A 13,448-nucleotide genomic window follows, 5' to 3' on the forward strand; every position below is an offset into this window, starting at 1 on the left:
ACGTCAGTGAAAGGTAAAGAGGTGAGAGGTCAGGAGGTGTTACCTGTACGTCAGTGAAAGGTGAAGAGGTGAGAGGTCAGGAGGTGTTACCTGTACGTCAGTGAAAGGTGAAGAGGTGAGAGGTCAGGAGGTGTTACCTGTACGTCAGTGAAAGGTAAAGAGGTGAGAGGTCAGGAGGTGTTACCTGTACGTCAGTGAAAGGTGAAGAGGTGAGAGGTCAGGAGGTGTTACCTGTACGTCAGTGAAAGGTAAAGAGGTGAGAGGTCAGGAGGTGTTACCTGTACGTCAGTGAAAGGTGAAGAGGTGAGAGGTCAGGAGGTGTTACCTGTACGTCAGTGAAAGGTAAAGAGGTGAGAGGTCAGGAGGTGTTACCTGTACGTCAGTGAAAGGTGAAGAGGTGAGAGGTCAGGAGGTGTTACCTGTACGTCAGTGAAAGGTGAGAGGTCAGGAGGTGTTACCTGTACGTCAGTGAAAGGTGAGAGGTCAGGAGGTGTTACCTGTACGTCAGTGAAAGGTGAGAGGTCAGGAGGTGTTACCTGTACGTCAGTGAAAGGTGAAGAGGTGAGAGGTCAGGAGGTGTTACCTGTACGTCAGTGAAAGGTAAAGAGGTGAGAGGTCAGGAGGTGTTACCTGTACTCAGTGAAAGGTGAAGAGGTGAGAGGTCAGGAGGTGTTACCTGTACGTCAGTGAAAGGTGAAGAGGTGAGAGGTCAGGAGGTGTTACCTGTACGTCAGTGAAAGGTGAAGAGGTGAGAGGTCAGGAGGTGTTACCTGTACGTCAGTGAAAGGTGAAGAGGTGAGAGGTCAGGAGGTGTTACCTGTACGTCAGTGAAAGGTGAAGAGGTGAGAGGTCAGGAGGTGTTACCTGTACGTCAGTGAAAGGTGAAGAGGTGAGAGGTCAGGAGGTGTTACCTGTACGTCAGTGAAAGGTGAGAGGTCAGGAGGTGTTACCTGTACGTCAGTGAAAGGTGAGAGGTCAGGAGGTGTTACCTGTACGTCAGTGAAAGGTGAGAGGTCAGGAGGTGTTACCTGTACGTCAGTGAAAGGTGAAGAGGTGAGAGGTCAGGAGGTGTTACCTGTACGTCAGTGAAAGGTGAGAGGTCAGGAGGTGTTACCTGTACGTCAGTGAAAGGTGAGAGGTCAGGAGGTGTTACCTGTACGTCAGGGAAAGGTGAAGAGGTGAGAGGTCAGGAGGTGTTACCTGTACGTCAGTGAAAGGTGAGAGGTCAGGAGGTGTTACCTGTACGTCAGTGAAAGGTGAGAGGTCAGGAGGTGTTACCTGTACGTCAGTGAAAGGTGAGAGGTCAGGAGGTGTTACCTGTACGTCAGTGAAAGGTGAAGAGGTGAGAGGTCAGGAGGTGTTACCTGTACGTCAGTGAAAGGTGAGAGGTCAGGAGGTGTTACCTGTACGTCAGTGAAAGGTGAGAGGTCAGGAGGTGTTACCTGTACGTCAGGGAAAGGTGAAGAGGTGAGAGGTCAGGAGGTGTTACCTGTACGTCAGTGAAAGGTGAGAGGTCAGGAGGTGTTACCTGTACGTCAGTGCGGTCCCCGACCCAGCGGGCCAGCTGTTCCGCAGCGAAGCCTCTGACCTGCAGCTCATAGGAGTCGGACTTCTTAGGCTTCCCTTTAGCAGGGAAATGGATGAAGGAGGGAGCCGAGTTCATATTCAACTGGGGAGACAAATAACAGACAACTACTATTATATACACAAATTACAGATATAACTACTATTATATACACAAATAACATATATATAACTACTACTATATACACAATAACAGATATAACTACCACTATATACACAAATAACAGATATATAACTACTACTATTATATACACAATAACAGATATAACTACTACTATATACACAATAACAGATATAACTACTACTATATACACAATAACAGATATAACTACCACTATATACACAAATAACAGATATATAACTACTACTATTATATACACAATAACAGATATAACTACTACTATTATATACACAATAACAGATATAACTACTACTATTATATACACAATAACACAGATAACTACTACTATATACACAATAACAGATATAACTACTATTATATACACAATAACAGATATATAACTACTACTATATACACAATAACAGATATATAACTACTACTATATACACAAATAACAGATACAACTACTACTATATACACAATAACAGATATAACTACTACTATATACACAAATAACATATATAACTGCTACTATATACACAAATAACATATATATATAATTAATACTATATACACAAATAACTGCTACTATATAGCCCTTTATTAAGCATTGATAAACCAATTTCAGATTAACGATGCTAACAGCCAGGGAGACAGGCCGGTTCTAACAGTCAGGGAGACAGGCCGGTTCTAACAGTCAGGGAGACAGGCCGGTTCTAACAGTCAGGGAGACAGGCCGGTTCTAACAGTCAGGGAGACGGGCCGGTTCCAAAAGTCAGGGAGACAGGCCGGTTCCAACAGTCAGGGAGACAGGCCGGTTCTAACAGTCAGGGAGACAGGCCGGTTCCAACAGTCAGGGAGACAGGCCGGTTCTAACAGTCAGGGAGACAGGCCGGTTCTAACAGTCAGGGAGACAGGCCGGTTCTAACAGTCAGGGAGACGGGCCGGTTCCAAAAGTCAGGGAGACGGGCCGGTTCCAACAGTCAGGGAGACGGGCCGGTTCTAACAGTCAGGGAGACGGGCCGGTTCTAACAGTCAGGGAGGCGGGCCGGTTCCAACAGTCAGGGAGACGGGCCGGTTCTAACAGTCAGGGAGACAGGCCGGTTCTAACAGTCAGGGAGACAGGCCGGTTCTAACAGTCAGGGAGACAGGCCGGTTCCAACAGTCAGGGAGACAGGCCGGTTCCAACAGTCAGGGAGACAGGCCGGTTCTAACAGTCAGGGAGACAGGCCGGTTCTAACAGTCAGGGAGACAGGCCGGTTCTAACAGTCAGGGAGACAGGCCGGTTCTAACAGTCAGGGAGACAGGCCGGTTCTAACAGTCAGGGAGACAGGCCGGTTCTAACAGTCAGGGAGACAGGCCGGTTCCAACAGTCAGGGAGACAGGCCGGTTCTAACAGTCAGGGAGACAGGCCGGTTCCAACAGTCAGGGAGACAGGCCGGTTCCAACAGTCAGGGAGACAGGCCGGTTCTAACAGTCAGGGAGACGGGCCGGTTCTAACAGTCAGGGAGACGGGCCGGTTCTAACAGTCAGGGAGACGGGCCGGTTCCAAAAGTCAGGGAGACGGGCCGGTTCCAACAGTCAGGGAGACAGGCCGGTTCTAACAGTCAGGGAGACGGGCCGGTTCTAACAGTCAGGGAGACGGGCCGGTTCCAACAGTCAGGGAGACGGGCCGGTTCTAACAGTCAGGGAGACAGGCCGGTTCTAACAGTCAGGGAGACAGGCCGGTTCTAACAGTCAGGGAGACAGGCCGGTTCCAACAGTCAGGGAGACAGGCCGGTTCCAACAGTCAGGGAGACAGGCCGGTTCTAACAGTCAGGGAGACAGGCCGGTTCTAACAGTCAGGGAGACAGGCCGGTTCTAACAGTCAGGGAGACAGGCCGGTTCTAACAGTCAGGGAGACAGGCCGGTTCTAACAGTCAGGGAGACAGGCCGGTTCTAACAGTCAGGGAGACAGGCCGGTTCCAACAGTCAGGGAGACAGGCCGGTTCTAACAGTCAGGGAGACAGGCCGGTTCTAACAGTCAGGGAGACAGGCCGGTTCCAACAGTCAGGGAGACAGGCCGGTTCTAACAGTCAGGGAGACAGGCCGGTTCTAACAGTCAGGGAGACAGGCCGGTTCCAACAGTCAGGGAGACAGGCCGGTTCTAACAGTCAGGGAGACAGGCCGGTTCTAACAGTCAGGGAGACAGGCCGGTTCTAACAGTCAGGGAGACAGGCCGGTTCTAACAGTCAGGGAGACAGGCCGGTTCCAACAGTCAGGGAGACAGGCCGGTTCCAACAGTCAGGGAGACAGGCCGGTTCCAACAGTCAGGGAGACAGGCCGGTTCCAACAGTCAGGGAGACGGGCCGGTTCTAACAGTCAGGGAGACGGGCCGGTTCTAACAGTCAGGGAGACGGGCCGGTTCCAACAGTCAGGGAGACGGGCCGGTTCCAACAGTCAGGGAGACAGGCCGGTTCCAACAGTCAGGGAGACAGGCCGGTTATAACAGTCAGGGAGACAGGCCGGTTCTAACAGTCAGGGAGACAGGCCGGTTCCAACAGTCAGGGAGACAGGCCGGTTCTAACAGTCAGGGAGACAGGCCGGTTCTAACAGTCAGGGAGACAGGCCGGTTCTAACAGTCAGGGAGACAGGCCGGTTCTAACAGTCAGGGAGACAGGCCGGTTCTAACAGTCAGGGAGACGGGCCGGTTCCAACAGTCAGGGAGACGGGCCGGTTCCAACAGTCAGGGAGACGGGCCGGTTCCAACAGTCAGGGAGACGGGCCGGTTCCAACAGTCAGGGAGACAGGCCGGTTCTAACAGTCAGGGAGACAGGCCGGTTCTAACAGTCAGGGAGACAGGCCGGTTCTAACAGTCAGGGAGACAGGCCGGTTCTAACAGTCAGGGAGACAGGCCGGTTCTAACAGTCAGGGAGTCAGGCCGGTTCTAACAGTCAGGGAGACAGGCCGGATCTAACAGCTAGGGAGACAGGCCGGTTCTAACAGCCAGGGAGACAGGCCGGTTCTAACAGCCAGGGAGACAGGCCGGTTCTAACAGTCAGGGAGACAGGCCGGTTCTAACAGCCAGGGAGACAGGCCGGTTCTAACAGCCAGGGAGACAGGCCGGTTCTAACAGCTAGGGAGACAGGCCGGTTCTAACAGCTAGGGAGACAGGCCGGTTCTAACAGCTAGGGAGACAGGCCGGTTCTAACAGCTAGGGAGACAGGCCGGTTCTAACAGTCAGGGAGACAGGCCGGTTCTAACAGTCAGGGAGACAGGCCGGTTCTAACAGCTAGGGAGACAGGCCGGTTCTAACAGCTAGGGAGACAGGCCGGTTCTAACAGCCAGGGAGACAGGCCGGTTCTAACAGCCAGGGAGACAGGCCGGTTCTAACAGCCAGGGAGACAGGCCGGTTCTAACAGCCAGGGAGACAGGCCGGTTCTAACAGCCAGGGAGACAGGCCGGTTCTAACAGTCAGGGAGACGGGCCGGTTCCAACAGTCAGGGAGACGGGCCGGTTCCAACAGTCAGGGAGACGGGCCTGTTCCAACAGTCAGGGAGACGGGCCGGTTCTAACAGTCAGGGAGACAGGCCGGTTCTAACAGTCAGGGAGACAGGCCGGTTCCAACAGTCAGGGAAACAGGCCGGTTCCAAAAGTCAGGGAGACAGGCCGGTTCTAACAGTCAGGGAGACAGGCCGGTTCTAACAGTCAGGGAGACAGGCCGGTTCTAACAGTCAGGGAGACAGGCCGGTTCTAACAGCCAGGGAGACAGGCCGGTTCTAACAGCCAGGGAGACAGGCCGGTTCTAACAGCTAGGGAGACAGGCCGGTTCTAACAGCCAGGGAGACAGGCCGGTTCTAACAGTCAGGGAGACAGGCCGGTTCCAACAGCCAGGGAGACAGGCCGGTTCCAACAGTCAGGGAGACAGGCCGGTTCCAACAGTCAGGGAGACGGGCCGGTTCCAACAGTCAGGGAGACGGGCCGGTTCCAACATTCAGGGAGACGGGCCGGTTCCAACAGTCAGGGAGACGGGCCGGTTCCAACAGTCAGGGAGACGGGCCGGTTCCAACAGTCAGGGAGACGGGCCGGTTCCAACAGTCAGGGAGACGGGCCGGTTCTAACAGTCAGGGAGACAGGCCGGTTCTAACAGTCAGGGAGACAGGCCGGTTCTAACAGTCAGGGAGACAGGCCGGTTCTAACAGCCAGGGAGACAGGCCGGTTCTAACAGCCAGGGAGACAGGCCGGTTCTAACAGCTAGGGAGACAGGCCGGTTCTAACAGCCAGGGAGACAGGCCGGTTCTAACAGTCAGGGAGACAGGCCGGTTCCAACAGCCAGGGAGACAGGCCGGTTCCAACAGTCAGGGAGACGGGCCGGTTCCAACAGTCAGGGAGACGGGCCGGTTCCAACAGTCAGGGAGACGGGCCGGTTCCAACATTCAGGGAGACGGGCCGGTTCCAACAGTAAGGGAGACGGGCCGGTTCCAACAGTCAGGGAGACGGGCCGGTTCCAACAGTCAGGGAGACGGGCCGGTTCCAACAGTCAGGGAGACGGGCCGGTTCTAACAGTCAGGGAGACGGGCCGGTTCTAACAGTCAGGGAGACGGGCCGGTTCTAACAGTCAGGGAGACGGGCCGGTTCTAACAGTCAGGGAGACGGGCCGGTTCTAACAGTCAGGGAGACGGGCCGGTTCTAACAGTCAGGGAGAAGGGCCGGTTCTAACAGTCAGGGAGACGGGCCGGTTCCAACAGTCAGGGAGACGGGCCGGTTCTAACAGTCAGGGAGACGGGCCGGTTCTAACAGTCAGGGAGACGGGCCGGTTCTAACAGTCAGGGAGACGGGCCGGTTCCAACAGTCAGGGAGACGGGCCGGTTCTAACAGTCAGGGAGACGGGCCGGTTCCAACAGTCAGGGAGACGGGCCGGTTCCAACAGTCAGGGAGACGGGCCGGTTCTAACAGTCAGGGAGACGGGCCGGTTCCAACAGTCAGGGAGACAGGCCGGTTCCAACAGTCAGGGAGACAGGCCGGTTCTAACAGTCAGGGAGACAGGCCGGTTCTAACAGTCAGGGAGACAGGCCGGTTCTAACAGTCAGGGAGACGGGCCGGTTCTAACAGTCAGGGAGACGGGCCGGTTCCAACAGTCAGGGAGACGGGCCGGTTCTAACAGTCAGGGAGACGGGCCGGTTCTAACAGTCAGGGAGACAGGCCGGTTCCAACAGTCAGGGAGACAGGCCGGTTCCAACAGTCAGGGAGACAGGCCGGTTCTAACAGTCAGGGACAGGCCGGTTCTAACAGTCAGGGAGACAGGCCGGTTCCAACAGTCAGGGAGACAGGCCGGTTCTAACAGTCAGGGAGACAGGCCGGTTCTAACAGTCAGGGAGACAGGCCGGTTCTAACAGTCAGGGAGACAGGCCGGTTCTAACAGTCAGGGAGACAGGCCGGTTCTAACAGTCAGGGAGACAGGCCGGTTCTAACAGCCAGGGAGACAGGCCGGTTCTAACAGTCAGGGAGACAGGCCGGTTCTAACAGTCAGGGAGACGGGCCGGTTCTAACAGTCAGGGAGACAGGCCGGTTCTAACAGTCAGGGAGACAGGCCGGTTCTAACAGCCAGGGAGACAGGCCGGTTCTAACAGTCAGGGAGACAGGCCGGTTCTAACAGTCAGGGAGACAGGCCGGTTCTAACAGTCAGGGAGACAGGCCGGTTCTAACAGTCAGGGAGACAGGCCGGTTCTAACAGTCAGGGAGACAGGCCGGTTCCAACAGTCAGGGAGACAGGCCGGTTCCAACAGTCATGGAGACAGGCCGGTTCCAACAGTCAGGGAGACAGGCCGGTTCCAACAGTCAGGGAGACAGGCCGGTTCCAACAGTCAGGGAGACAGGCCGGTTCTAACAGTCAGGGAGACAGGCCGGTTCCAACAGTCAGGGAGACAGGCCGGTTCCAACAGTCAGGGAGACAGGCCGGTTCTAACAGTCAGGGAGACAGGCCGGTTCTAACAGTCAGGGAGACAGGCCGGTTCCAACAGTCAGGGAGACAGGCCGGTTCCAACAGTCAGGGAGACAGGCCGGTTCTAACAGTCAGGGAGACAGGCCGGTTCCAACAGTCAGGGAGACAGGCCAGTTCTAACAGTCAGGGAGACAGGCCGGTTCCAACAGTCAGGGAGACAGGCCGGTTCCAACAGTCAGGGAGACAGGCCGGTTCCAACAGTCAGGGAGACAGGCCGGTTCCAACAGTCAGGGAGACAGGCCGGTTCTAACAGTCAGGGAGACAGGCCGGTTCCAACAGTCAGGGAGACAGGCCGGTTCTAACAGTCAGGGAGACAGGCCGGTTCTAACAGTCAGGGAGACAGGCCGGTTCTAACAGTCAGGGAGACAGGCCGGTTCTAACAGCCAGGGAGACAGGCCGGTTCTAACAGCCAGGGAGACAGGCCGGTTCTAACAGTCAGGGAGACAGGCCGGTTCTAACAGTCAGGGAGACGGGCCGGTTCTAACAGTCAGGGAGACAGGCCGGTTCTAACAGTCAGGGAGACGGGCCGGTTCTAACAGTCAGGGAGACAGGCCGGTTCTAACAGTCAGGGAGACAGGCCGGTTCTAACAGTCAGGGAGACGGGCCGGTTCTAACAGTCAGGGAGACAGGCCGGTTCTAAATAACTGAAGAGTGAAATAAACTAAAAGAGACAGAAGGGTTATACCATCTGGAAGACGTCAGATCCTTCGTCAAAGTCGACGGTAGCGAAGAAGACCTTGTTGGTGAAGGCAGTGGAGTAACGCCAGGAATTAGCTAGGATCTGGAACTCCTCGTCAGCCTGTCTGTAGAGGGACACACACAGGATGTCAAATACCTTTCAATATTTGAAATACGATTGATTTAGTGCGTCAAGGACAATGGAACTAATAGAATAGTGCCAAAGTGCAAGCTGAATAAAGCGTACCACAAACGCATATTATGACATGAATTTGCCCCATCCATGTGTAAAACTAACATGTGACCCCTAACTTTCAGACTACACACTGTCTCTGTGACTGACTGGCAGACTAAACACTGTCTCTGTGACTGACTGGCAGACTAAACACTGTCTCTGTGACTGACTGGCAGACTACACACTGTCTCTGTGACTGACTGGCAGACTACACACTGTCTCTGTGACTGACTGGCAGACTAAACACTGTCTCTGTGACTGACTGGCAGACTAAACACTGTCTCTGTTACTGACTGGCAGACTACACACTGTCTCTGTGACTGACTGGCAGACTACACACTGTCTCTGTGACTGACTGGCAGACTCCACACTGTCTCTGTGACTGACTGGCAGACTACACGCTGTCTCTGTGACTGACTGGCAGACTACACGCTGTCTCTGTGACTGACTGGCAGACTAAACACTGTCTCTGTGACTGACTGGCAGACTAAACACTGTCTCTGTGACTGACTGGCAGACTACACGCTGTCTCTGTGACTGACTGGCAGACTACACGCTGTCTCTGTGACTGACTGGCAGACTAAACACTGTCTCTGTGACTGACTGGCAGACTAAACACAGTCTCTGTGACTGACTGGCAGACTACACACTGTCTCTGTGACTGACTGGCAGACTACACACTGTCTCTGTGACTGACTGGCAGACTACACACTGTCTCTGTGACTGACTGGCAGACTAAACACTGTCTCTGTGACTGACTGGCAGACTAAACACAGTCTCTGTGACTGACTGGCAGACTACACACTGTCTCTGTGACTGACTGGCAGACTACACACAGTCTCTGTGACTGACTGGCAGACTAAACACTGTCTCTGTGACTGACTGGCAGACTAAACACTGTCTCTGTGACTGACTGGCAGACTACACACTGTCTCTGTGACTGACTGGCAGACTAAACACTGTCTCTGTGACTGACTGGCAGACTAAACACTGTCTCTGTGACTGACTGGCAGACTAAACACTGTCTCTGTGACTGACTGGCAGACTATACACAGTCTCTGTTACTGACTGGCAGACTACACACTGTCTCTGTGACTGACTGGCAGACTACACACAGTCTCTGTGACTGACTGGCAGACTAAACACAGTCTCTGTGACTGACTGGCAGACTAAACACTGTCTCTGTGACTGACTGGCAGACTAAACACTGTCTCTGTGACTGACTGGCAGACTAAACACTGTCTCTGTGACTGACTGGCAGACTAAACACAGTCTCTGTGACTGACTGGCAGACTACACACTGTCTCTGTGACTGACTGGCAGACTACACACAGTCTCTGTGACTGACTGGCAGACTAAACACTGTCTCTGTGACTGACTGGCAGACTACACACTGTCTCTGTGACTGACTGGCAGACTACACACTGTCTCTGTGACTGACTGGCAGACTACACACTGTCTCTGTGACTGAAATCCAGGTTAGCAGGCAATATTAACCAGGTGAAATTGTGTCACTTCCCTTGCGTTCATTGCACGCAGAGTCAGGGTATATGCAACAGTTTGGGCCGCCTAATTTGCCAGAATTTTACGTAATTATGACATAACATTGAAGGTTGTGCAGTGTAACAGGAATATTTAGACTGATGGATGCCACCCGTTCGATAAAATACGGAACGGTTCCATATTTCACAAAGAATAAAGGTTTTGTTTTCGAGATGATAGTTTTCGGATTCGACCATATTAATGACCTAAGGCTCGTATTTCTGTGTGTTATTATGTTATAACTAAGTCTATGATTTGATAGAGCAGTCTGACTGAGCGGTGGTAGGCAGCAGCAGGCTCGTAAGCATTCATTCAAACAGCACTTCCGTGCGTTTTGCCAGCAGCTCTTCGTTGTGCTTCAAGCATTGCGCTGTTTATGACTTCAAGCCTATCAACTCCCGAGATTAGGCTGGTGTAACCAATGTGAAATGGCTAGCTAGTTAGCGAGGTACGCGCTAATAGCGTTTCAAACGTCACTCGCTCTGAGACTTGGAGTAGTTGTTCCCCTTGCTCTGCATGGGTAACGCTGCTTCGAGGGTGGCTGTTGTCGATGTGTTCCTGGTTCAAGCCCAGGTAGGAGCGAGGAGAGGGACAGAAGCTATACTGTTACACTGGCAATACTAAAGTGCCTATAAGAACATCCAATAAAGGTATATGAAATACAAATCGTATAGAGAGAAATAGTCCTATAATTCCTATAATAACTACAACCTAAAACTTCTTACCTGGGAATATTGAAGACTCATGTTAAAAGGAACCACCAGCTTTCATATGTTCTCACGTTCTGAGCAAGGAACTTAAACGTTAGCTTTCTTACATAGCACATATTGCACTTTTACTTTCTTCTCCAACACTTTGTTTTTGCATTATTTAAACCAAATTGAACATGTTTCATTATTTATTTGAGACTAAATTGATTTTATTTATGTATTATATTAAGTTAAAATAAGTGTTCATTCAGTAGTTGTAATTGTTATACTGACAAATAAAATAAAAAAATTGGCTGATTAATCGGTATCGGATTTTTTGGTCCACCAATAATCGATATCGGCGTTGAAAAATCATAATCGGTCGACCTCTAGTCACAATCTGTAGCGAACTTACTTGCAGACACCGCACTGTCTCTGTGGCTGCAGGGCGGTGAACATGATGACCACAGAGTAGTTCCTGGGAGGAGCCTTCACAAAGCGACGGAACTTCTCCCCGTTCATACGGATCACAGGTCTTCTCCCGGTCCAGTCCATCAACTGGCCTACCTTCTCAGAGAGCAGGGTCTGGAGGGAGAGATGAGAGGAGAGAGGTTAGGGTCTTATACCGGCCCAGTCCATCAATTAGCCCCCCCCTCTCAGAGAGCAGGGTCTGGAGGGAGAGATGAGAGGAGAGAGGTTAGGGTCTTATACCGGACCAGTCCATCAACTAGCCCCCCCCCCCCCCCCTCCCCCTCTCAGAGAGCAGGGTCTGGAGGGAGAGGTTAGGGGAGAGGTTAGGGTCTTATACCGGCCCAGTCCATCAACTAGCCCCCCCTCTCAGAGAGCAGGGTCTGGAGGGAGAGGTTAGGGGAGAGGTTAGGGTCTTATACCGGCCCAGTCCATCAACTAGCCCCCCAGAGAGCAGGGTCTGGAGGGAGAGGTTAGGGGAGAGGTTAGGGTCTTATACCGGCCCAGTCCATCAATTAGCCCCCCCCTTCTCAGAGAGCAGGGCCTGGAGGGAGAGAGATGAGAGGAGAGAGGTTAGGGTCTTATACCGGACCAGGCCATCAACTGGCCCCCCCTCTCAGAGAGCAGGATCTGGAGAGAGAGAGAGGTTAGGGTTTAGGGTCTTATACCGGACCAGTCCATCAACTGGCCCCCCCTCTCAGAGAGCAGGGTCTGGAGAGAGAGAGAGGTTAGGGTTTAGGGTCTTATACCGGACCAGTCCATCAACTGGCCCCCCCTCTCAGAGAGCAGGGTCTGGAGAGAGAGAGAGGTTAGGGGTTAGGGTCTTATACCGGACCAGTCCATCAACTAGCCCCCCCTCTCAGAGAGCAGGGTCTGTAAGGAGAGCGAGGTTAGGGTCTTATACCGGACCAGTCCATCAACTAGCCCAGAGAGAAAGTCTCTAATTCCTAGCTAGCGCCAAAAGAGGGCGCCTTCCTGACCCGGAAGTGCTAACAGTTCAGTAATGATGCGGATTATAGATGCAGGAAGGTTAAAAGTTTTCGACCAAATAGAACATAGCCATGTCAGTAAGTGATTTGTTAGTTATTACAAGTATCTAGATATCTATATCTACAGCATTTCGACGATGCAAACTAGCTAGGTAACCGGTTTCTGGCTAAAAGTTAATAGCTAGCTAGCTAGACCCATGAGCTAACGTTAGCCTGCTGCCTGCTAACGTTAGCCATTTAGTAAATGTACGATGCTTGCAGCGTAATGATTATGTCACCGTGCGCTGAGAATAATAGCTATACCTCCTTTTTCTTTTGTCCGGTTGAAGGGACTCCATAGAAACTCAACAGCAACAACAACACAGTTAGATACATGTTCATCCTCTTTCACAGAGGCGCTATCCGTCAGTCGTCTGGCCACGGATTAAAGGATTCGCTGTAACATTCCTATTGGTCAAATTTCCGCTTCAAGAGCCAATGGCGTGATAGAGGAAGAGACTGTAGAGAAAGATCCTGGCTGTGCTGCTCTACTTATTGTCCCCGCCTGGTGGAGGGGGGGCCCCAGGGCGAGTCATCTACCTGGCTATTTCTTTATGGTCTGGGCGGGTGTCTCAGGCGAGCGGGATGGGATCACAGACATATACTCAGCAAAAAAAAAAGAAACGTCCCCTCACTGTCAACTGCGTTTATTTTCAGCAAACCTGTGTAAATATTTAAATATACAACTGAGACTGAGACATAAACCGAACAAGTTCCACAGACATGTGACTAACAGAAAGGGAATAATGTGTCCCTAAACAAAGGGGGGGGTCAAAATCAAAAGTAACAGTCAGTATCTGGTGTGGCCACCAGCTGCATTAAGTACTGCAGTGCATCTCCTCCTCATGGACTGCACCAGATTTGCCAGTTCTTGCTATGAGATGTTACCCCACACTTCCACCAAGGCACCTGCAAGTTCCTGGACATTTCTGGGGGGAATGGCCCTAGCCCTCACCCTCCGATCCAACAGGTCCCAGACATGCTCAATAGGATTGAGATCTGGGCTCTTCACTGGCTATGGCAGAACAATGACATTTCTGTCTTGCAGGAAATCACACACAGAACGAGCAGTATGGCTGGTGGCATTGTCATGCTGGAGGGTCATGTCAGGATGAGCCTGCAG

General features: G+C 52.5%; 1 protein-coding gene across 1 annotated transcript in view; it reads right to left on the bottom strand.

Annotated features, from left to right (window-relative positions):
- The window catches only part of LOC129858526 (magnesium transporter protein 1-like), a 20,976-nt gene extending 8,215 nt beyond the window's left edge, over window positions 1-12,761 (bottom strand). Inside the window, exons 1-4 of the mRNA XM_055927831.1 lie at window positions 12,590-12,761; window positions 11,245-11,414; window positions 8,371-8,488; window positions 1,529-1,669 (exon numbers count right to left, since the gene is read on the bottom strand). Coding sequence (XP_055783806.1) covers window positions 1,529-1,669; window positions 8,371-8,488; window positions 11,245-11,414; window positions 12,590-12,667 — 507 coding nt within the window. The 5' untranslated portion in view covers window positions 12,668-12,761. The remainder of the gene's footprint in view (window positions 1-1,528; window positions 1,670-8,370; window positions 8,489-11,244; window positions 11,415-12,589) is intronic.
- Window positions 12,762-13,448: the final 687 nt, after the last annotated feature.

The sequence above is a fragment of the Salvelinus fontinalis genome, chromosome 6, assembly GCF_029448725.1.
Source record: "Salvelinus fontinalis isolate EN_2023a chromosome 6, ASM2944872v1, whole genome shotgun sequence".
Lineage (NCBI taxonomy): Eukaryota > Metazoa > Chordata > Actinopteri > Salmoniformes > Salmonidae > Salvelinus > Salvelinus fontinalis.